At 33.4% G+C, this 25,865-nt stretch overlaps 1 protein-coding gene across 8 annotated transcripts in view; it reads left to right on the top strand.

Annotated features, from left to right (window-relative positions):
• The window catches only part of LOC145690740 (ninjurin-2-like), a 343,377-nt gene that overhangs the window by 273,542 nt on the left and 43,970 nt on the right, over positions 1-25,865 (top strand). Inside the window, exon 4 of one of the 8 annotated variants that reach the window (XM_081765931.1) lies at positions 22,091-22,730. The exons of 3 other annotated variants lie outside the window; for them this stretch is intronic. In XM_081765931.1, the coding sequence (XP_081622057.1) occupies positions 22,091-22,279 (189 nt within the window). In that variant the 3' untranslated portion in view covers positions 22,280-22,730. Of the gene's footprint in view, positions 1-1,770; positions 6,980-14,277; positions 17,687-22,090; positions 22,731-25,865 lie in introns of those variants that run through there. 4 more of the 8 variants (XM_081765930.1, XM_081765928.1, XM_081765929.1 and 1 more) reach the window with 4 other exon arrangements.

Raw genomic sequence — 25,865 nt, 5'->3', positions numbered from 1 at the left:
CATCACTATCAGAATTCGTAGTATGAGGGAAATTCCCCTAGTCCGCGGAAATTCCTTAGGCAAATTTGGTAGAAAGGAGAAAAGGAAATTCTTCGATAAAACATTGTAAATCCAGGGAAATTCTCGCTCTGACTGATTGATGAATATAGATGCTTAAATTTTTCTTCGTTCTTCAGAAATGAACCAATAAAATAGCAATAGTTTGTGTGTGTTCAAAGTAGTTATAATTTGCCCTCCTTCTTGGCTTTGTGCAGGGATAAAAGTGAGGGGAACGCAGGTTGACGCTATCCGCCACTTCCAGAATATATTTGTGGCGTCCCACATTTTCTAAAAAGATTAGAATGGACAAAGATAGGCACGGGGGATGGCATAAGCCTGCGTCCCCCTTCCTTTTCAGAGCCATTTTTACCCCTGGCTGGGTGTATTTGTGAGTTTTTGTTTAAAAAAGTGACGGAAAAAGTAAAAAAAGAAGCAAAAAGCAAATGAATGAAACACATGGAGTGGGCACTTCCTATAATATAGCTGAATTAATCTTATGATACAACTTCTGTCATATGAATTAGACTAAACAAACTAGTGATATTTTGAAAAGAAAAGGGAACATTTTGTGTCAGTTGAGGGAAATTTTCTTAAAGATATCTACTAACACTGATCAGTATCGTCATTTCCCTGAATGCAATAACACTGGGGACTCAACACACACGTTGCTGTAAACGCTGAAATCTCACTAGAACATCTATGTTAGGGCATGTGCAGACAGACTTCTAACACGAATAAACCTGTGAAAACGAACATTCAACGCATACAAAGAGAGTGTGCATGATAATTGAAGGCATGTGGGAATACTGTTAGTTCAGCGAAACTCAGAGAGCACAACACACACAGTAAATTCTGAACTGTTCTAGTTAGTAACAAAGGTGCAACTAACCCAAATTTTGGTTAGATAAATAAAAATAATAAGTAAATAAAAGTTTCAGTTTTGAAATCGGATGTATTTAAAATACCAATACTGTATTAGAAACACGAAGCTTGCTTGAAAATTTTTGTGTGTTTTTAACTATATCCATTTCTAGACATTGATGTAGATAGTTGCAGTGATTCATACTCAAGTCTGAAAACAATAAATTATTTTATGATGATGATTTTCAATCTTTATTTACATTGATGCATAAGCCCTATAATAATACACAATATATGAGCTCCAAAACTACTTTGACTTGAATATCAATTTTTGTCGAATTCTAAAGAAGAGAATGAAAAGTTTTATTCAAAATATCACAGAATCAAAGTAGAAAACTGCTAATGAGTTAGCAAGTGCGTTCTTTCTGTACTCGAGGCTCCTTGTTAGGAATATTAGGCGCAGATCAAACTTGAAGCAATATGTCATATATACCATTATAACGTAGATACTGAGAACGGATTTTAAGCTATAATTAAAGTTAATAAGGTAGTTTTCTTTCATTCTTATAATAATATCCATTATATGAACTGGAGGTATATTGTATTGTAGATATAAACTCTTCAAGTTTTGTAGAAGTAACTTCTTTCTTGAGAATCCTACGTAAAATCTCTATCAACAGACGTTTTGTTTCGTTATCTTCCAAACTGAACTCTGTGTCGTAAATTCATTTAAGATCTTCTAGAAAGAAACATCTTTGATTTGATTTTCTAACCATGGCACTTAGAACAGCATGTTGCACTTGCACTTTTTCTTGAATGTTAAGAAAAATGGCTTCTTTAATATTGAGAGGGTTGTGTGTTTCGTTGCAGGTCGTTGTTGGCATTCTTTTCCTTGTGATTGGCGGTTTGGACATCAACAAAGGTGGAGAACAAAAGCCAGCGAATGTTCTAAATGACGTCATCGTTGTGTTGATATTTGTCATCTCCATAATTAATGTAATAATATCTGGTTTCGGTATCGAACATGCGAGTCAACCTCTTTTGTTAACTAAAGAACATGACTTCTAACACTTCGCATCCCTCATTCTATTCTATAATGTGTCACAGTGCAAATTGCTTCAGAAAAGAAAACTCAGGATTGAAAATTAGATACTTATATTTTAATTACAAATCAGTTCTATAAATATGAGAATTAGTAAAATAAATTCCTAACTCTCCAAAAAATAATGACACATGACTAAAAGTTAGTGATTTCTTGAAGTGACGACATGTGTACAAAAATGAGCAGCTCTACAAGACGAATTGATAAACTTAAGAACGAACTAATTTCCTTAATACAAGTGAGCTTCAGCACACTCATATGAAATGGTGCGTGTTAAGAATGGACGTTCATGGATGAGGTATACGTATATGTAGTACTTGATGCGTACATTGTTTGTCTTACTATTCTGCAGTGAAAGTGAACTGAGCATTGTTTGAGTGTTAGAAGACTACTTCAACAACTGAAGCAAGCACAAGCAACTTGAAAGCTCTTCGATATGATTTCCTATTCTCTTGTAAATCCGATTGACGATGATTTCAATACTTTAGAACAAGACGTTTATATGTGATATAAATCTAAGTATATTTATTAGTTGATACTCTTTTATCTTTTACAAATATGAAACTAAAATACGTCAACACTTTTAATTAGAGAAACGAAACAGTTTTCATAAAGTTCAAAGTTTTAACATGTGAAATTTGTTGCAAATTTTCAAATGGTCGTCACATACGACTGTTTGAGGGAAAAATATTTTTATTCTGAATTCAATGTGATATTTAACTTGAATCTCTTTGCAACGTGAAGTAACTTCTGTTTACATACAACAGAAAGTAAAATATTAATTAGATTTATGATGATGTTAGTGAACTTATGAAGAGACTTCTATCTACAGAAACATGTATTAAATGTATCGAAGCACCTGCGTCTCTAAATGTTTCAAACACACGTACACTAACTTGTGTTCAGAAGTGATACTCTAATAGAGTAACAAAACTTTCAGTTCGATGACAAGTGTAAGACCTGAACTTTCTTACATGAAATGGACAATTACATTGTTTTGAGAAAAGTATACATAGTAACTGTAAAATAATAGTTATTTTTGATATCTTGAGAAATACATATATTTGTGTGTACCATAGATGTGAGCCACTATATAATAACTTAAGAATCACAAAGCAAAACCCTGCTTTCGTCTATATGTACCAATTGTTCTGACATTAAGAAGGTCAAAGATGATTGGAATTACTGTTTTATTCTATATTAATTTCTGTAGCCTTCAGACTTCAGCGTTTCAAGTTTTATTTTACTATATTTAAGAACGTGTAATGTTTCGGTGAGGAGTTGAAGTTGATGTCCGTATTCGTCCCTCTTCCCCAATGAGCAAACAATAAAGAATTATAGCAGAATAGAGTTAATTTTCAATATGTAGCTGGACTTTTTCAGTTATTGATAGTAATAAAACAAAATTTGTACAAATGTTTTGATGGAGACCTAGGAATTCAACAGCTAATAGCATTTCTAGCTTACACCAGTCTTACCCAACCCTGCAAGTCCCAACTCTGTAGACTTGTCATAAGCTGGCATTGGAAGACTGTAACAAACCGTAACTAATTCTTTGTTTCCAAGCTTGGTTTTTACTTGTCGTAATATAAGCCTAGAATTCGGATTTCTTTAAGTTGAAACATCTTCCAATCTATTTGCTAACTATTTATTTATTTTCAAAATAACTTTAACAATAAACAGAAATGGAGAGGGACACAGAACTTTAAACAAACACAAGCGCTCTCATTATTACCAATTTACATAAGCATTATGGAAGGATCGAATAAGAACATGCGAGCAGTTATTGGGATGTGACGTAAATCCGCCCGCATCTTTCATTCTTACACCTGGTTTAAATATTTAAAAAGTTTTATATAGTTCAATGCTATCCAGACTGCTAGTTTACATTTGACGAAGCCATAAACGGATAGAATTTCTAACGTTAAGCCTGTTAATACAAATGTAAACTTTTAGATGTGCTTACTTATTGGGATACTTTTCGCTGTCATTTTGAAATTCTGGATTTTTTAAAATCTTATAAGAGTACCAAAATTTGAAATAAATAATATATATCTTTAGAGTAATTACGTAACTGTTGTTGCATTTTGAAGAAAATGTTTTTGTGTTTAATTACTTCAATAATGTTAAAAGTTAATCCTTTTCTCTTCTGTCTCTCGGAAGTCCCTTAAGGTATTCTCTGTACAGCCACAGTTATGCTGATCAGGATAAATTAATAGATGCAACTTTCGACGCAGCAACTACATCAGTTACTTTTTATTAGATCGTTGACTTAAAACAAAATACAGTATGATTATATCTCTCATAATGACGTCATACAATTAAATTAATACACAGTAATAGAATTGATGTGCCAGAGTGGACCGCGAAAAGTAGTTCAAACTGAAACAACTGTATTGTTACGATAAAGATTTCGTAACCTATTCACGTGCCATATGCATAAAGCGTGCTGAAAGTGATCGACATTTATTTCAATGCTCTTTCAGGGTACGTTGCAGCATGTTTAGTGATACTGTGCAACCACAGTAATGTTGGTGATCCTGTCCGGTGTCTTGAGATTGGTAGCAAAGCTGTTTGACGTTATTTCCATGCCAAACTCTGAAAACAGTATTTAGCTGATACTTTTTGTTCCTGAGTACGTATCAGTGAAGGATTTTTGCGTTTCGTTAATCGCTCCTTTCCTCTCATAACTTACCTGATTCATTATCATTTCTGTCACTTAATTTCTTGCAAAACGTAGCTTTTAAGCATACAAAACAATCCTAACTTACCACAATAATGGATTTATATGATATGGCCACAACAATCAGTATAAAACAATTTGTTACATTGTCTAGTATAAAACAATCAATACGACACAATTTGCTAGTTTTTGCGGTATAACACAATTTGCTACGTAATCCAGTATAAAAGTATCAGTATAACACAATTTGCTATGCTATCCAAAAATTAACAATCGAGCTATTTATTCGCGACGCACTCTGTAGGCTACAATCAACTTCCTCTTACATGATTTAATAATTTTCATGACAATTTTAAAACGTACTTCCGATCATCATATATCAAAATAGCCTCAAAACTTAACGTTGACTAAGTTCTTTAATGTTAGAAAGATCTTTGCGCTTGTGTGTGTGTTTTTTTTTAATTCATTTGTATTAAGAATCTCGAGATTTAGCAAATCTTGTATATAAAAACTATTGTATCATCGTATAGCACGCTTGTCAAAACTGTTATTTCTTGTGATTTATTTGTAGTTTTTCTAGACATTTATTTCTTCCATGTCATTATCGTTTTGCAGCTTTTCGATGGTGTGTTTATTATTTTTAAAATATAAAACTTTATGTTCTCAGAAATCCGTCTTCACATTTATTGATCTGTAGACGAAGTGTCGTAGGTACAGAAGATAGTAAAGGCTATTTATGTGAGTTTATTGCTCTATTGCTCTATTATAGGCTATTATGGTGCATAAGAAAATCCAGAACTCTCCGTGCGTTCGGTGTGAATATCAACATATGCAGAAACAATGAATCCTACTATACACTATATAAGGTCATCAGTAAACTTAAAATGAATTATTATCAGAGATGTCACTCGACTACTATAAATTTCAATTATGAACAATTCAAAAAACACCATTGATGTTAACAGAACATTGATCAATTGCTATTATTACCTTATTATTACCCTATTATTACCCTTATTTTTTGGACTAGGCACAGCAGCAGTTTAAAGTGATAGAAAGGCTGTGATTCTTTGAGATTAAATTTTAAAGAAAAGAACTTACAGCACAGAATAACTATTATATGAAGTTTGGACACTTCAAAGAACTATGGATTAGTACATTACGTTACATACGTGTATCAATATCCTCAATTCAATTTTCCCATCGTTCTACCGCGTTTCTATCTTGTTCAACGTGTAAAGAGTCCAGAGTACAAGTTGAAGTAATTGTCCTTTGATGGTAATAACTTAGATGTATCTTTTTTGGTCATAAATACCAGATTTCAAACTCCATGTGAGTAGTCAATGCGCCACAGCCCGGTCCTCATTTCAAAGCTCACAAAACCAGCGTGTGACAGTCATATCTCCAAACAACAGCAGCTTCTGCCTAACGAACGGCTGCCATGCCTGAGCTAAGGTCTCAGATTCGTGTACACCTCACTCATTTCAATAACTTAATATAAAAGTTTTGAAGACTGTAGTTCTGACATCTTCATTTACCAATAGCAGAGATAAATCACGAGCACAACCATTAGTGAAGCGTTGATCCCCAGGCTACAAGTATTTGATAGAGTTGTCGTGAACGGTGGTGTTAACACATTAACGCAAATAGATTGTTCCGAGTACAGACTCTAGAACAAGATGAGTTGATGATTCAGAGGCACTGTTAAATCAGCTTCAACTAAAATCGAAACAAGGATTTAGTCTCCATCAAGATAACAGGAATTTAACTTTAGTTCTTGTATTCATGGGCGGCGATTAGGGGGGGCAAAGGGGGGCAGTTGCCCCTCCCCCCCACTTTTCTGAAATGGCCTATTAATGTATATAGTTTTTCAAATTATATACAAATATTCAATAGGGAAATTTTTATATTAACATTGATATACAAATATTCATATCATTCTTGCCCCCCCCCTTTTAACGTCCAATCGCCGCCACTGCTTGTATTGTTATTCTCTAAAAGAATCGAATACTTTTTAGTACGGTTATGATCTAGATGTGATAGTTTGTGAGGTTGATTTACAACACTGAACAACAGGAGAGCTACTGGATTGCTGATTACCATGTGGTCTATAATCAGGAAATAACAACAAACAATGTCTACAGGCTCTATAGTTGCACTGTATAATTCGTGACCATATACACTTATATACACATTTCTTTCGTTTACAAAACTGTACCCACGACACTGTATTTAATGAGATTATATTTATATATTATGAATAATGTAAACTAACGTGTATAATAAATGCATCTTTCTAGAAAATATGTCTTTCACTTGGTACTTTCACATATAAATACCTTATGTTAAAAATCGCTGTATCACTTCGCCCTTAAGCTAAGTTTTAAGTTGATTTTTATCTGTCTCTGGTATACGTTGTATTCACAAAATAGAAAGATGTTGAATTTTTGCGGAGGCATGACATACCCTTGAATACTTATAATGTACAATGAACGATGTACTCACGAAATTATGTTGTCATTATGTTCCATGTGTTCATCACGGCATCACGAATGAAATAGTCTGCATCTGTCCATAATCAATTCAGGAGATCAACGATGAATAACGACGGCCATTGCGATTAGATATCTTAGAGAAATTTAAGGTTGCAGTACTGATGTTAGACAAATTTTGTCCTTCACATAACCACGAAACATTAACTCATATGAAGTCAAATGTATTGACGTTGGTGGTCACCGTGTGCATGCCTCATTATGGAATTGATCGCAAGATACGACAGTTTCTCGCTTAGATACAACAAACGTCATTATCCGATTGTAATGAAACTAATGAGAGATGGCGTTAGAATTTCGTAAATGCACCTTTCAATGTGTATGCATTCAACAGTGTATGTATATTAGTCTGTAAAAAGTAAGCACACTTGTAATATTTTACAGTTTTCGAACACCCTGTATTGGATCAATGTGTTATTTTGCATAGGAAACACCTCAACTACTGGCAAAACTGTAGACACTGGAAAATTACAAACGGGCACGTTGGTTCACTGGAAGTGCCTCACGATACAAGACGAGAAGTCGCTAGTTTAATCTCAGGCCTTGCGAGTTTGTGACGAGCAAGATGGTATTAGTGTTATTCTGGTGGCTTCCCCGTTTTCTCTCACTTTATTCATCCCAGCTCTAAGTACGGTACATAACTACCAGTGCTGCAACTCAACTATTCGCACGGTTACTGTTAGAGGTGAATTAAGTTTTTGCCTTTGAAAGCTTAAACAAATGAAAAATTTGTTATTGCACATTTTAAACTCACGTCTTACATCGGCCGAACAGTAGTAATATATGTTTATTGAAAAAAAAAAAAGGAAACAAAAATGAAAGAAAACAAAAGAGAGGAGAGAGCATATGCACATTTTAGTGATGCATAAAAATGCCGCAACCAACCAGCAACAAACAAACACCATCTTTTTAAAGTTGAATCCAGCACACGAAGCCAGGCAAATATTTACACCGTGGCTGTTCTTTCAAAGTCATTTAGCTGTCTGCAAAGGAAAGGGGTGTTAAGGCTTTTCACTCACCTGACAATGAAAAAGTGTCGCTTTTTACTCTTCCTTCAACCTTCTGCTAGAGAATGATCGCGGAACGTTAAGCTAAAACAAGTGACAATAACAATATAGAAACAATAGAGTGATAGCTTATTTGTTTATTGACCATTATATTTTTCAGAAAATTTCCGCTTTAAACTGCATATTCTTATTTTATGTAAAAGATAGCAGTAATATAAGGTAGATTATGTTGTCAATTTTGATATGACTTGCACGAAATGTCAAAACCAGTAGTGTCATTCATCCGTTCCAATTAAACCCTAAACCCGCTGAAAAAAAAAAAAAAATCGCGCCAGAAACTACTTGTTAAATTATTTTCCACCTAGCGGAAAATAATTTTAATAATTTTAAAATAATTTATAATGGACTAGCGTCAATTACCCGCTTCGCTCGGTTATATTAAAAAAATAGTAATACACGTGTATGTTCCGTTAGTCAGTCACTTCTTATTATTACTAAAGCGCCCTCTGATATCGGTCTTTTCGATTATTTTTATATATCTCCCTCCCCTCCGCATGTTGCGGGACACAGCATCGGAAGTGTCATTGTTCATCTCAGCGATCCTGAAACTACGAATTTAACACTTATATTGGTCATTTCGATCATTTTATATATCTCCCCTTCCCCTTCGCCAAGTTGCGGAGCTGAATTTGGATTTAAACGGCATCCAAAGTGTAACTGTTCATCTCAGCGACCCGGAAAACTATGGATCCGACACTAATATCGGTAATTTTCGATCATTTTTAAATGTATCTCCCCTCCCCACCTTTAAGTTACACCGTCAAAGTGATATGACAAAAAAAATCTCAGGTTTAAACTTCATCTAGGCTGTAAATTTGATCTATATCGGTTCGGTGGTTCAAGAGTTATTAAGTTTTATTTATTTTTATATATATATATATATATATATATCCCTCTCCTATCCTCCTCCCCTAAGTTCTACCATCAAAGTGAAATGACTAAAAACATGTCAGCCCGAATCTCATCTATGTTAAAAGTTTGATATAGATTGATCGTTTGGTTCAACACATATTAAGTATTATTTATTTTTAAACTCCTTCCTTCCCTTCCCCTAAACTCTATCGTCAAAGTGAAAAGATAAATACCATCTTGGGCCCGAACCTCATCTACGTTGAAAATTTGATCAAGATCGGTCGGGTGGTTCAAGAGTGATGAAATCACAAAAAGTTTCATTTTTTTTACATATATCTCCTTCTTACCCACCCCTACGTTGTACCATCAAAGTTAAATGACAAAAATGATCCCAGGGCCAAACGTCATCTATGTTGCAAATCTGATCAAAATCGGTTGGATGGTTCAAGAGTTAAGTTTTATTTATTTTTATGTATCAATCTCCCTCCCCCTCCCCCAACCCGTAAGTTCTACCGTCAAAGTGAATATATATATATATATATATATATATATATATATATATATATATCCAAGCCTGAACCTCATCTATGTTGAAAATTTGGTTAAGATCGGTCGGGTGGTTTAAGCGTGATGAAGTCACAAAACAATCACTTTTATTTTTTTAACATACATCTCCCCCCTCCCCAAACCCCTACGTTGCACCGTAAAAATGAAACGACGAAAACATCCCTGGCCCGAATCTTATCTATGTTGAAAGTTTGATTGAGATTGGTAAGGTGGTTCAAAAGTTGTTTTATTTACTTTCATATATTTCCCCTCCTCTCGTCACCCTCTCCTAAGATCTACCGTCAATGTGAAATGATGAAAACTTCCCAGGTTTGAACCTCATCTATGTTGAAAATTTGATTGAGATCGATCGGGTAGTCCAATTGCTATTAACTCACGAACATAGTCACTTCTATTTTTATATATATTGTTTTTGGTATATCTCCCCGTCCTCCCCGTTCTCTACGTTATTCGGTCAAGGTGAAATGATATAAAAGACCCCAGGCATGAACCTTATCTATGTTTAAACTTTGATCGAGATTGGTTGTTTGGTTTAAGAGTTATTAAGTTCTATTTATTTTTTATAATTCCTACTCCTCTCCTCCCCTAAGTTCTACCGTCAAAGTGAATAGCTAGAGACACTCCCAGGCCAGAACTGCATCTCCGTCGAAAATTTGATCGAGAATGATCGAGCGGTTCAAGAGATTAAGAATCACAAACATAGTCACTTTCAATTTTATAATATACGTAGATTCAGACATACGGGAAAAATAATCCTGCAGTACTATTTTCGAGAATCATTTTCATTTCCATATTTTAGAGAGACAATTAAGACATTTTATAATTGACACATTCCATTCTAGTTTTCTAACGAAGATGTTGCTTTGATTTCCGCAAAAGCAGAGAGAACATTCAATTTATTGAACAATGTAGCAACAGATAAAACCAATTCCCTCCTCATTGAAAACTATCAGACCTAACAATACTATTATAGAAAAATCTTGAAAGAATGGAATGTATTTGTGAAATCGTAGTTCTGGCAAGGCCACTATACAACTTCCGATGGTCAGATTAACAGGAAAGTAACTCCCGCGTATTCTAAATGTCAAATAACCTTGTACTATGTCATCAAAGTTGTTTACTACTAGCAATATCATTATTGTAATAAATAATAACAATAGTAACAGTAAGTCACCATACTAATAAGTTGTTAAAATATTTGAATGACGTCGCTAGTCAAGACATGATCCAAGTTGATTAAACCTTCATAATATTCCAAATTCTAAGCTAAAACAATCATGTCAACATTTTTAATTTTTAAAGAAATTTGGTTTAGCAAAACTCCTCGATATATTTACGCTGTGCGTTCGTTCGTCCAGAAGACCAAGATTTAATTCATGGATCACCATTAATTTTGACCAAGATAAAAGAGAGCAAAAACCTACAAATTGATTTTGATGCTGGAGGTGATATTCAAACCGGAGGTGGTCGAAATCAACCATTTCCGGTTTTACCGTTTATCACAATTCAACAAAATCGATAGTAGATAGCGAGAAACGGTTTTTTGCAATCAATTAAGCGTCTCAACTCCGTTTCCATTCTGTTCGTTTCTGTTCGTTTTTATTGAAGCTGGAAGTGCTAGAGCTTTACTACTAGTTCCGATTTGAATATTGATTGAGAAAGTATGATGGCATACAAACCGAACTCCTTCATACGGTATCTTTTTAGCCCTACAGTTTACCTTTTTCATTTTTCAGTCGCTCAACATTGATTATAGTTTACATTATGTACACTTGTATATACTCGAATGTTTTGCTTTTAATATCTACACTATAATTTATTTTCCGTTTGTGTTATCTACACTAGAGTATCCTCTGAGTTTTGTAGTTCAACATGCTAGGGTTATGCTGCGAGGATAAGGAGGACGATAATAATGATAACAAAATGGTGGAATGAAGAACTTGAAAGGAAACGAGAGAACCATGTAAAATTTCGTACACGGTGTTTGCCCACAAGAGATATCCTCTGATGGTATTATATACACTATAGGGTATATTTACGATTTGTATTATCTAGACTACAGTGTATGTTTTGCTTGTATTATCTACTCCAGAATATACCGTATTCTCTATTTCCGTTATCTACAGTAAGGGATATCCTCTATTTGCATTATCTACACTAGGGTATATTTGATCTTTGTATTAAAAATGAAATGAAATCTTTACACGGTTATGCCCGCTATTCTAAAGTAGGCGGTGATTATGAGAAATGAATCAAATGGAGGAATGAAGAAAGTGGAAAGAAACGAGAGAACGCCGAGAAAACCCACTCACACGGTGTTTGTCCACTACAAAGCTCAATTGGCGCGACCTTTGTATTATCTAGATTAGGGTATATTCTTAATTTTCATTGTGTACACTAGGATATACTTTCTGTTTGCATTGCCTTCACTAGAATATATTTCTGTTTGTGTTATCTACACTAGATATACCATCAATTTACACAAGGATGTGTTTTCCAATATCTTTCGTGTTCCGGTACTATTAGAAATCTGAGTGACTCTATATTAGAAGAATATTAGTCGTTATTGCCAAAAGAATATAGTTATAAGTAAAACAATTCCAAGTTTCTTGTATAACTGTTTTCCGTAATTCTATTTCTCAACCTATCGCTGTACCTTAATATGCAGTTCTTTATTTACTCTTTTGTTGAACTACTGAGAAAAGAAACTTCTATTGAACTTTCGTTGAACTATTGACAAGCTTGTCTATTCTTTCTGTCTTAGGTTCTTACTTAACTATTTGTGGTAAATAGGCTTGAACGTATTTTCGTACAAGTCACTGAAGTAATATAAGACCGCCAAAATATGATGAGTTCAGACTTAGATGAAAAAAGTTGAGTGAAATAAAGTATACATCAACATATATAGCATTGAAATGAATAGCCGAACAATATCACGTTGTTGTCAGCTGTAAATTTCTTTCTCCTGCAAAATACTAACACACTAATTAGTGTATTGATTCACTACGGTATGCGTAGTGTAAATGTTCGGAGAATGTTGACAGTGTTCATGCGCGTTCGAAATATGCAAGTTTTAGTACTGTATATTGTAGCGCATACGTTATTTTTAATCTGATATGATCATCACTGCCTCCATATAACACATATTGTGTGCCATTTTACAGTAGTGTGTCAATCATCCTGTATTGAAATATAACAATGAGAACATCGATTATTTACAAAGTATTACACCAATAGTGCACTATGTCAAGGTTCTGATGAAGTAGAACTAGTTCACTGTCAATATTAGTTACTGTTAGTTAGAGTGGCAATTTAGGTGCAAAATAGAACAGAATATGATGTTAATTTATCACTAGGGTAAAAGAAATTAGGTGAGTGGAAACGGATGAAACTAAAAACAGGAACAGGCATAGACCTTCAGGATGTGTACGTCATTGTACTTATTTTCTCTCTGTCTTTCTGACAAAGAAAATTATTAATATTGATTTTGTTTCAGTATAAGTTAGTAATATAGATCCCTACTTTGGCTTTATTAAACGTTTGTGGAACTCTTTATTCTGAATTTGAAAATAATCACAATTAGCACATTACACTCAATGAGAAAGAAAGAAAGACAGGAAAGGAAAAGGGATAAGGATTGTTCATTAGTATGGTAGGAGAATCCATTTTCAAAAAGGGAAAACTTTGTTATGCTAGTAATGCTTACATTATTACAAAAGCAAACAATACAAGTAATGGTGGAAATCTTTAAAGTTGAAGTTCAATGTTACAAGTCCCTTAATAATATTTGTTGGGGTTCATATACCAAGCACAACCAGGAGCTAACGTTCATAATATAGGAAACTTTATACTGACATCCAGTGATGACTTCAGGGGGTGGCCCGGGAGAAAATTTCTGTCGAGGCCACATCTCCGACCGTGCAATACATAATATGAACTACCAGCATTTTTACAGTACTTTTCACTCTCCATATATTGAAATAATCCTGGGAGAAAATTTCTGAAACCATCATTGCTGATGTCTTTAGCTAATCCCACATTATGATAAATTAGTTCTGCCTATAAGACTTGTCTCTTTACAAAGTTTTCTTTTAGAAGCAAACAAAAAATACTCCATTACATACTAATTAGTAACACATTAGTGTGTTATAGAGTACAAGTACAAAACGAGGATTTAGCAGTGTTCCCAAAGGCTTCATCGGTCCTTATGATTACCTCACCTGATTACCTAAATTAAGATTTCAGGTTACTTTCTAGAATGCTGAAACATACGTACAAGATCTTTAGATTATACAACTCTATCTAACGGATAAGGAAAGGTCTCTAGGCTGAATACTTTTAAATGTTTGAAGTGAGTACAGTTTGAAATGACACAAGTATAATGATTTGTGGACTTTGCATGTGTTTGCGTGTGATTACTGCATGGACTAGAAACAACAAGTAGAAGAGCACTATGATACACTCTTCCAGTGTTGTTTGCACCATGGGACACTTAACGCACCTGAACAAATATTATACAATAAAAACATTACCAACTTTTCTTCTTTCCAACAGGCAATATCAACTATAATAATCGGTGTGCTTCCGTTTCTTAACATAAACGTTCTGAACAAACAAAAACCAGCAGCCATATTGAATCATACTGCTTTAGGGTGCATTATGGGAGTCATGATTTCTGACATAATCAGGACGAGTTTCGGAATGGACCCAGCACTTCCGCCTGACATTTTGTTGACTGGTAATATTTGATGAAGATGATATATGACAGAGAAGATTTACTATTACAATGTTCCTGCCAAACAAATTGTGAAATTTAGAATTATTCTACATCCTATTTCCTTTTGAAAGTGTCGTCCAAAGTTTACAATTCTATTAAATTTTCGTACAGAAAAAAAACATCTTCTTCAAGTCTAAGTCTAATCAATATAAGTTTAGTGAATTTTCTTGTTTTCAACGTAAAGCAAACAGGTCTTTACTCAATTATGGCTACTGATTATGAACGAGTATAACCATATAAAATATATAATTAGTTGTATTTCATCACTGTAAATTCGTTGGCTAGAAATTAGGGAACATTTTAATTTTACTACTTCAGTAAAATATTAGAAACTCTATTTTATTATTTTGAACTCGAAGGGAAATATAAACATTTTATACATTAAATAAATTTAAATTTAAACTTTTTTTAAAAAGTGAAATTACGACTTTTTGTACATATTAGTATTTTAAACAATATACTGAATATTACTACAATGTTTAGACTTGTTTATTCTTTAGATTTAATAATTTAAGAATGACAATCGCTCGAGGACAAGCTTTGTTCAATTACATACATTAATTTTTAACTTTTATAAACTGTTTCGATCATAAGAAATTTTTACAAATGATATACTAAAGTTACAAATAGTAAGGTTTTAGTATTTTCAGTTTAGAATAGACACTGTGTTAGAGCATTACAATGTTTTTAAGGTAATATGTAATTTAATTCATGAATTTTAGTTATACAGTACTTCAAACAATTTACGGTACTTACTGCAGATATCCATTTTAATTTATTTCAAGTATGAGATTTTAGTACTGTTTGTATATAGTTCAAATCCTGAATCAAATTGAGTGAAAATTCTTTGTAGCAAATAACTTGATTCGTCACCAAAATCAACGCAGCTTGTTTTTGATTGGTTATTGACTGCACTACGTTTATGAGGGAAAGCAAAGAAAACTTAATAGCATTAGTTTTAGTGTGATGTCAACTTGCTCGACGCATCCATCTTTATTGATCTAATATACGTCGCTAACTGACGCACAATCATAATTTCAACTAGTAATTACGCAATCAATCAAACTTTTTTTTTTTAAATCGTGTTGTTAATAGTTCTGTGTGTGAAATTCTTATTGGATTCCTAATGAGAGTACTTGTGAATGGAATTGTACGTTGGATTGTTAACGTATGCCCCATATAGTCTAACTGGAGCATAGTGTAGAAACTTAACATGAGTTGCTGACATGTTTGAGAATGTATGACTGATAGGAAGTATCTACACATTCTCAGTATACTTATTTATCACTTGAATACAAAATTAGATTCAAGTCATAAGTACACATGTGTATTCAATTGACAAGAATATTTACCACTTGAATACACCGCTCATTTAGGAGTAAATAAGCATGGTAGTTATTGATCGTATATTTGTAATATTAAAAGTTTTACACATAAAGCTCCTTAATATATATTTAAAAAGTGTTTGATACATATACATTTTACATTGATAATATAACAAATCCCTTATATTTGTCATTTCTCAAGAATGCCACTTCTATGAAACGAAGGACGAAATATGAAATCGTCATTTTTTGTTTTCCATTGCAAAGCCAGGTAGCTTAAGGATCTTGTCCTAATGGTTTCTAAACTAATGTGAGAAATAATTATATATATATATACAGTGATCATGCAAGCTCTTTTTCGAATGTATTTTACAGTATCTGAAAATCATAAAATGTGTCAAGCATTATCAGTTTCCATTATTTACTTAAAATATGTTATTTTAAAAAATATTCATAAGTGCTCACAATTTTGAAGCAATAATTACTTCATAAATTTGTTGTCTTCCCTTATTTTTACTATTTTTGTTTTAATAGTTAGTTCTTCGCATATGTCATGTTCTTTTTTGCTATTTTGTGTGTGATTAAATTATTTTATATAATAACCTATATTTAGGAATGTTTCTGCAGACAAACATATAGACAAGTGTTCATATAAGATGATTAGATGTTCCAAAACTGAAAACAATATCCTGAAATTTAGGAACACAAAGATTTAATATAAATCTACTATATTTATTTTGCTAAATTTTTGGCAAAAATAATTGGTGTTATCTCCAAGTGGATATTAATTTCGAAACACTATTGGTAAAATGAGATTTATCTATTAGAAATACATTTTATAGAATTGAAAAGGAAAATATTCCTACAACACCACATTTGACAATTCAGTCCAGCTCGATTGTTCTTTTATATAAACAATTAAATGTTAAAGGAAAATTTTTATATCATATACGGTTGTACATTACAGTGTACTATAGTACAAAGATGTTGCAAGGAAAGCTTAAAGTGCTTTACTGGCTTTATACTGAATTCAAATTATGTTCTTCGGAATTAAATAATATTTTGAGAATTTACCAAGCAAATATGTCCGTTGCTAAGTTAAGAACGAAGATAATTGAGGAGCTTACTTTCAAAAGAGAATATTTTCATCTTCAGTTTTTCGCGAAAATAACCATTAACCTTCTCAATCTTTGGGATGAAGTGCTTCACAATTGCTAATTTTACATTAGAAGTGAATGAACGAGGTGAATGTATTTCTTTTGTACAGACACGACTAACTTTACTTTCTGATTTCTATCAAAACCTCCCCGTTTCCATACACCTTATCGTGTAGTCTGACAGAGTTTATCCTATAGATTCAGAAACCGTTGAAGATCAACTTAGAAAAAAAAAGGCAATGTTTCCTTCTTTTCTTGAAAACATAAAACTCATAAACCTTTTTACCATGGTTTCTCTTTCGACATCTGTGCGCTATTACATAATAATATATACTTTCCTATGATATCGTTATTATTATAACTTAATTTTCGTGCAATAAAAGTCAGATTAATCCGGATTAAGTGTTTAAATGTGACATGAGTGTTTGTGTTAGGTCCTGAATAGTATATGACTACCTTTGTTTGATTACTTGCTTTTGTAAGAAATTAATATTTCAGAATGATGTTTACTTTACGCTCAAAACCATCCTTTACATTCAAATAGTTTTTTACCAAAGTAGATTTGATGTGAAAACACTGGAATGCTCGTGTTAGGTTTCCTCATATTATTTTAATTTATAATAATGATACTAGTTATGTGTATTTGACTTATATTTTGTATGTATTGAATATATTACAGCTTTAAATACATCTTTTTTCAGTGATTGGTTGTGTTTTATTTTACTTCCTTTACACTTTTTTGTAAGAAATATGCTACTTGGAATAAAGCAGAAAAGTTAACATTAGAAAAAGACAATAGAAATTGGCTTACGATGTGTGATTTAAAAAATACGGTGAACTTATTAGAAACAGAGTAATGAACATGGAATCTGATTTCATCTCCTTCAAAGCATTGTCCTTGATTGGCAATGCATTTATCCCAACATCGAATGCATGACTGGAAGCATTTCTGGAAGGGCTTTCAGCTGCTCTGTTGTGGTCCTCTTAATGTCGGGAATAGTATCCAAACGTTTTTGTTTAAGCATGGTTTTAATTTTTGGAAAGAACCAAGAGTTGTGTCATGTTATATCTGGAGAGGATGGTGGATGTAGCCAGACAAAAGTATTTTTTCGGCCAAAAACTCCTGCTCGTCAGTCAAAAGTCTGGGAACGAATTTCGAACTCACTCTTCTCATTTTCAAATCGGTGGTACGGTCCCCGTACCATATGTTTAGGTCTTTGCAGAGCTCTCGAATAGTTATTCGCCTGTTTGAACGAACAATTTTTGCCACTTTTTCCACATTTTCTTCTGTTTTTTTGAGGTTAATAGACGTTCCGAACATTGCTCGTCTTCTACCAACTCATTTTCGCTTCTAAATTGCTCATACTACTTGTAAACACTCTACAGAATCACATTATAGCCATTCAACATTTCATGATTTTCTTTGGCATTTTTTGTAACTTGAAACAGAACTTAATGTTTACGCGTTATTAATGCGCGACAGACACAGTGAACACAACCTCACTGTAGCGGCTCTGGATGCTGACTGACAAATCAGAACGCGTTTCAACTTGACACTGTTTGTCTCAACGGATCAGGCTATTGGACAAATTACATCAAATGGTTGTAGCGTCAACGGTTGCTGCTAAAAAAAGAAAGAAAGAAAAAACTATTCACTGTATTTTTTGATCACACCTTGTAAATGTTTCCGAAACGTAGTTATAAAAAAGAATGGAGAAAATTAGGTAGATTGAACGGAAAACAAATAAGGAGGTGCTAGAAGTAGGGAGAGAAAGTAACATTATCGAAGATTAACGGAAATGGCCATTCTTCAAACGCGGGGAATAGGTAGTGGAAAATATTTGAATTCCCTTCTCCCTTTAGGATACGCTTCTCAATTAAAGTAGAATGATAAAAATCTATAATTCCTTTCTCACCAGTCACGCGGGTGGGGCTGAGCTTAGACTTAAATGACATTGAGAGTGTCACTATTTGTCTCATCGAGCTTTAAAACTATGGATACAACACTAATATCGGTAGTTTTCCTTTAGTTTTATGTCATTCCTTTCGAATTCACTCCTAGGTAAGTAATAGATAGATACAAATTACAATAGAGCAAATACAAGTCTCGTGCACATTGTACGGCGGACTTCTGTGGCGACGTTGCTTTATTATTATTATTATTATTATTATTATTATTATTATTATTATTATTATTGTAAAATTATGGCCTAAGAAGCAAATTTTGCAGCAGTACAAGGTCATCCGGATCCTCCCTGTTGCACATAACACATGGAATTATGCGATTCAAACTTGCACAAAAGCGTGTAGATGTTCTGTTCCAAACTCATGTCTTTACTGACGCTGAACTTCGGTGAAATATAACTTTAAAATGAATTTCCGTTCCTCAAACGCCAAACATGCACCAGCCATTTTGATTCACTGTCATACATCATTCATCACATGTATCCGTCATGAGAATAATGATGTCTGTTGAGGAAATACATAGGTAACTTCTCTTTGAATACATTGTAACTAAGACTGAAAATACGTAGGATTGAACTACTGAAACAACAATATTATATATTATGATAATAATCCAACTTTGAAAAGAATTCGTAGACACCATCAATTAATTTTTGTATGCATTGTTTATCCATATTGTATTCATGGTTATGTTAATAAAGGTATACGTGCCTAATACCTATGAGGAGATCAGTTTACAGATGTGATTTCACATAAATATTTGTGAAATCCCATCGTAAAGCAAAACTTTACCAATCTCTTTTCATTTAGTTTGTAAAATAAAGCGTGGAATAAATTTGATGGCGTATGGTATAAGCGCATAAATTTAATCCTTGGTCAACGCAATGTTATCATGTGGTAAAGAAATGTAGCTCAGCAGTCCCACTACTGCGTGAATATGTGACATATTGATTTAGGTAAATGTGTACAAACATAGCAACACCGTAACCGTTTCATTTGCTAACAGCGTTTAAAGGAAACTTGAAGCACCGGCTTCAAACACCATCAAGTTTGTCCCACGCTTTAATATTTTACTGCATTCAATTTACTTCCATTTTATTGCATCTCCTCTTTCTTGACACTTCTGTGCTACCAGCAAAGATACACAGGTCTTGAAAGAGAAAATAGAAATATTACGTAAAATTCACGTTTCGTAGATATGAATCAAAATATTCATCATAGTTGTAAACATGTTTGTTGGGAGTTGAAACTAGCTCAAAGTACTACAGAATAATTGTATTGGACGCAAAATGCCACGAAGTAAGTAGAATTGCTACTGATAAAAGATTATTTGCAATGCCCGGAACTACAATAGGTAAATTACGACTGCTCCTTGAAAAGTGACAGTTTACAAGGATACGATGTTGTAAAGGATGGAATTGCAACACACTGTTGTGATTCCACTAATCTGCAAGAACCTGAAACTCAGTGAATCAATCTAAAAAAAGGAAAAAGAAAAAGAAAAAAGTAATCGAAGATGTAATGCTAAAGTTTAACCGAGATTCCAAAGTGAGCAAGAGAGGAAATTACTCTCAAGCCTTTCCTTAGTAAAAGTGATAACTGCTTTACTGAGAATAGTGAAGAGAATTTTTTTGTCAAACTGGAATAAGATGAGTCTGAATGGAGTGATAAGACACTAGACATTTTGAAGAAGATATTACCCAGTTCACTGAAATAACTTATGATATTCATTTCCGTGGATCGTGTTGAACTTCTCACAATTGTTAAACTATTTCATTCTTCTTTTGTTTTTCCTGGACACTTGCTTACATTCATCTCTTTTTTTTATTCTTGAATCTACCGATTAAACCTTGAAACATTAACTTAAACATTTTATTTTATATTTTTACTACACTTGTGAGAATGTGAACTAAATTTTGTGATCAGCAAGGAAGCAGATAGCATACTGATGCACAAAATCTGTTTATTAGACCAACAGTACTGTTGATTGTTGAAAACTCGTTGGTAGGAAACACTCGTACTTGACAGGGATACTACTACGAAAGTTGACAGGTTATAATAAAAGTTATAATATATAGCTATTTAATAGGTAAATTGGATTTTCATGCCTAATGATTCCAACATATATAAACTTGAGGAGAGTAGAATATTAATTTACTTATAGCTTGTTCGGGATTAAATAATGAGCTTAAGCTTACTAAAAGCTCTTTGAATTATAGTAACTCTGCTATTGTGGATAAAAATGTTATAATTGGGGAAATCTTTCTGCGATTGTTTACATGTATAACCTTGGTAGCTTGTGTATACACAAGTTGGTTGAATATCATTCTAAAGTAATTAAGGCTTTTCATCGAGGACATCTTTGTTTAATATCAACACTAAAAATTAAGTAATGATCACGACTGATAATCTGAAAGGATTGGTCTACGTACCAGAATATATAGTAATAATAACATGTTCCATCAACCTCATTACTCTAAACTAGTTGTTTCGCCGAAACCTTTTGCTCGATGGACACTATAGGTTAAAATTGTTCTGATTATAAGCTCCAATTATTTATCTTAAACATTCATTTTAGTTTATTAGCCATCAACCATCCCAAACTCTGTAACTCCATACCATGTTTATCAAGCAATATCTATTAGCATAACTATTTATTATTAGGATTACCATAACTCACGTATTGAAATGTTTGTTGTTGTCCATTATTAGGATTGATGAATCCACATTGATCATCAATTTTTAAGCACTCAAACCAAAGTAATTACTTACTAATTCTTTGCACTGTTTCCAGAAGTGGGTTCGAGGCAAAGACTAGAGGATCATCTTCATTTCTTTCTCTTCTAATTTTATCTTGATGTGATGATGAATAATTATATTAGATCAGTCGATATACTCTTTAAATCAAGCGTTTGTCAGCATTGTATTGTTTGTTTAGTTCTTCAAAAGCTTCTTGGGGCTGTCTTTGTTTTGTTGATGGATGTTACAAGTGAACAAATTATTGTGCTGTGAATTTTGTATTTTCTTTTAGATATGGTCTGTCTGTCGCAAAGAACATTAGCTACCGCATTTAGTATTACCTTCCATAAAAGTTAGTTCATTAATAATTTATTTTCTTGCATTTTTTCCTTTCGTTCTGACAGGTGGTGAAAGGTGTGATAATTGCGTTTCTTGGTTCAGCGTATAACATCAACAAAACTCATCACCATAGTGGCGCCAATTTTTGGAATAATATGTCTCTCATTCTAATGGTGATCATAATGGCTATCAATGTTGTTATATCCGCCTTTGATATGAAGGAATATTATACGAGGACTGGTAGTATATTTTAATAACAATAGCATCTATTAAAATGTTGATGTATACATACATGTTAATGTATACATGTTGAGAGACATACTAAGCAACATTGTTTCATATGATCAACACAATAATATTGGACATCATTACAATCCCAGGTTTTCTTCACTAGTAATGCAATTTCCCCCCCCCCCCAAAAAAAACTTAGTACAAAATAATAATCTTACATGTCACATCATGAAATAACAACATTCAACTCTCCCATATTACTCATGATGACAAACACATCTACATAGTTGTGTTGGATTAATGAATGGTCTGAAAATTATATTTCTATGCTAGATGTTTCGATCGTTCAATTCAACTGTTTTTTTTTTCAATGTCTAGTTTGGCGTATTACGTAAGATTGACTATGGATACTTTCTCTCTTATGATTGTATATTTTTTCCAGTTAGTAAACCTTCAAGTAATAATACTGAAATTGACGAGCTCAAAATAATAATAATAATAATAATGTAATCTAATCTATTCCGTTACCAGAAAATGTAATTTTCCACAAATTACACAATTACAATCCAAAGAAAGATCTAAATTTTTCATCCATCACTTTTGTACTTATTGTATTATTTATATTTATAGATAAAAATCAATCTATAGCTTGGGTATAGTCATCTTTCTCTCTTTTCCTAATATTCCAAACACAGTATACAATGCAATGCGCATACGTTTTCTTTCGTATCCTGTTATTATATATACAAATTAATTCATGGTCCTTTGTTCAATCACTCAATGTTCATTTACAAATATACAACTTGTAAGCCATTCTGCGTAATGATCTTCATTAACATTGATAAACTTTTCCCAACTATTATACAGCTGGTGTACCCCTTTTCGATTAACCACTGAAAGTTTTGCGTTAATGAAATCAACAAGGACCTTGCCGGACAAAGGGCACATAGAGTAAAAGTGTACTTTCGGGAATGAGCTCTCAAAGTTAAGAGTTGTAATTTATATTTAGTTATAATTAAAGAAACACCTGTGATGAATATTTTTTGGTGGGACATTTCATTCTTTATATGTTAGTGATATTACTATGGTGATTACTGAAAAGTACTTTTAGTAAAAAATAAAAGTTGTAAGACATGTTATGTGCCCTTTTTCCAGCAACCAGTTATCATGTTTGGAAACAAAACACAAGTTTTAAAAGAACAAACTTTATTACAAAATTACATACCTAAATCATAGAAAGGATGTTTTGTTAGGTCTAGTTAGGCCTCAGCGTTCTCTTCAAGCAAACTTTCCAGCCAGTTTTGGTCCTCAGCGGTCAAGTACTTCATCAGACTTCTAACATCAACCATTTTAGCTTGTGACACTTGAGGAAATAGCACTGTTGTTGGTTGAACTTGTGCTAATGTTGCTTTATTAACATTTTTCATGAACTTGAAAGGCGAGTAGGTAGGGATGAAATTGGGAGAACACAATACAGTTCCATCACATTTGTATTTGATCATTACATATTTCATGATAGTGAACTTCAGATGTTTTGAAGTCTTTTGAATGTTTAAAAAAAAAGGTTCAAGGCTCTCGTCCCAACTTTTGATCAGATTTCGATCCATTATTACAGTAAAGGGGCTGGGTTTCTGCCGAGCTTGAACCATAGCTTGAAGCCATGGTTTTGCAGTTCCAATGACCTCTTTCTTTTTTATATGAGACCGAACGAGCCCAAAGTTCCGATCACACTGTGTGAAAGAATGTCCCCTAACTGGAAACAACTGAATTAGTTCAACATTAAACACTTTGCTGAACCAAGAGCAAAACTTAATCATTGTAGCATTGCGGTTCTGTCCTCCCGCAGAGTCTGATAACAAAACAATAGTTTTTACTTGTGATGTTTCTACATATTTTTTAAGGCAATCATACAAAAATGAAGCCACACTGTTCGAGTTCTTACATGCTTGTGATTCCATGAAACAGTAAAAGTAAGACTCGTCATCATTAAAAACATGTACATTGAATGCATATAGCCATAAAAGCCTTTTATAGAATTGGCTGTTAACATTCAGCCTTGGCACCGCGTAGTTTTGTGCATAATCAAATTCACATACCAAAAAAGATGGATCATTTTTTGCTTTTTCAATGTACTCATTTCTTAAAGCTTGTCTTCTCTTATACTTCCTCTGATGAACCTGATACGGTACTTTGATTGGGTCATTAGGATTTCTTGCCAGTTTTTCTTTGCACTCTGTGCAATAATCACATACATCACTTTTAGGTGCTCTTATACCAAATTCATTACTAAACTTAGACTTAAAACACTTAAAATAGTGGGGGTAGCCCATTTTCAAGTTTTCATTAGTTTCAGCCCTATAAAACTCTTGAAACATAGTGTACAACGTTTTAATGTTGAGCTCTGGGTTGTCAAAGTATTTGAGAGAGGTTTTATTACCACTATAATGGCTTAGGCTGTGTGGAATTGATTCAAGGTGCGTCTTCATCAAATGCAAAACGTTCGGTTTCAATTTGTGGGGCCGGTTGGTGTGATGACCTCTCCGTTCTGTAAAGTCTTGTGAATTCAACATTTTTTGTTGGATTACCCTTATTCTTTTAGGACTAACTTGTAGTAGTTTCCTTAAGAAACCCTGACAAACTGATACATTCAAACCACCAACGTTTAGGCTATAGGTCCATGTATTGATTCGGGCCTTTTTGGGATGAATGGCGTGAGTTTTAAGTTCTGTTTTTGTTATACAATTAGAAATAAATGAGTCTTGGAGCTCTTTACCTTGATTATAAAAGAACGAAAATAATTCTTCCTGATGTTCTTTAGTAAAACGAATACAACACTTCTCACTACAACAATCAGGAACATAACCAAACTGTTTGCCACTTACAGTCTTCCCACATCTGTTTACATACATTTCACCTTTAAGTCGATTCACTTTAGCATTTTCACGTTTAAGATTTATATTGTTACTGTATGATTTACGTTTACGTTTAGCTTTTGACTGCTCCATTGCTTTAAATATCTGTTATTTAATAATAAACTTCCTTTATAAATGTAACCTCAAAACAACAGGCAAAATACGTAAACACCACTGTTGTCTGCTGCCGACTATTTCTTTGTTCTTTCCAGCTGCACAGATTCAAAAAAAGTTTTGCCACAGACTAACGAATAGAGATTTTTGTTTGAAACTTTCTGGGCACAATCACAACAACATGGCGGATCGTTTAAAACGATTGCCGGAAAAAGGGCACATAGACCTATGTTCCCTTTGTCCGGCAAGGCCCACAAGGTCTGTAAAGTGCCTTGAAATAAGAATCAAGTAGTTGGTGCCGGTGGAGCCGGAAAAAAATGCTAACCTTATGTTTCTAAATCTGGAGGATGAGATAAGTCAGGCGAAAGAGATATTTTCAACATAAACGCATATAGCTATGTATGGCATCCATGGTGGTTTTCGCTATATAGGGTTTAGAACTGTGGTCAAGACTGATTTATTGTCTAATTCTAATACCGGTGGAAGATCCTTCTCACCGAATTTCGTCATCCAAACACTGAAGTTGCCGTTAGTAAATCGCAGCAAAGATAGCTTTGGTCGGTTTTAAAACCATAATGTGAAA

This window comes from Thermobia domestica, chromosome 7 (genome assembly GCF_964235325.1).
Source record: "Thermobia domestica chromosome 7, izTheDome1.hap1.1, whole genome shotgun sequence".
Taxonomy (NCBI): Eukaryota; Metazoa; Arthropoda; class Insecta; order Zygentoma; family Lepismatidae; genus Thermobia; species Thermobia domestica.
The sequence above is the reverse complement of the archived record's forward strand: the minus strand, read 5'-3'. Positions and strand labels throughout refer to the sequence as shown.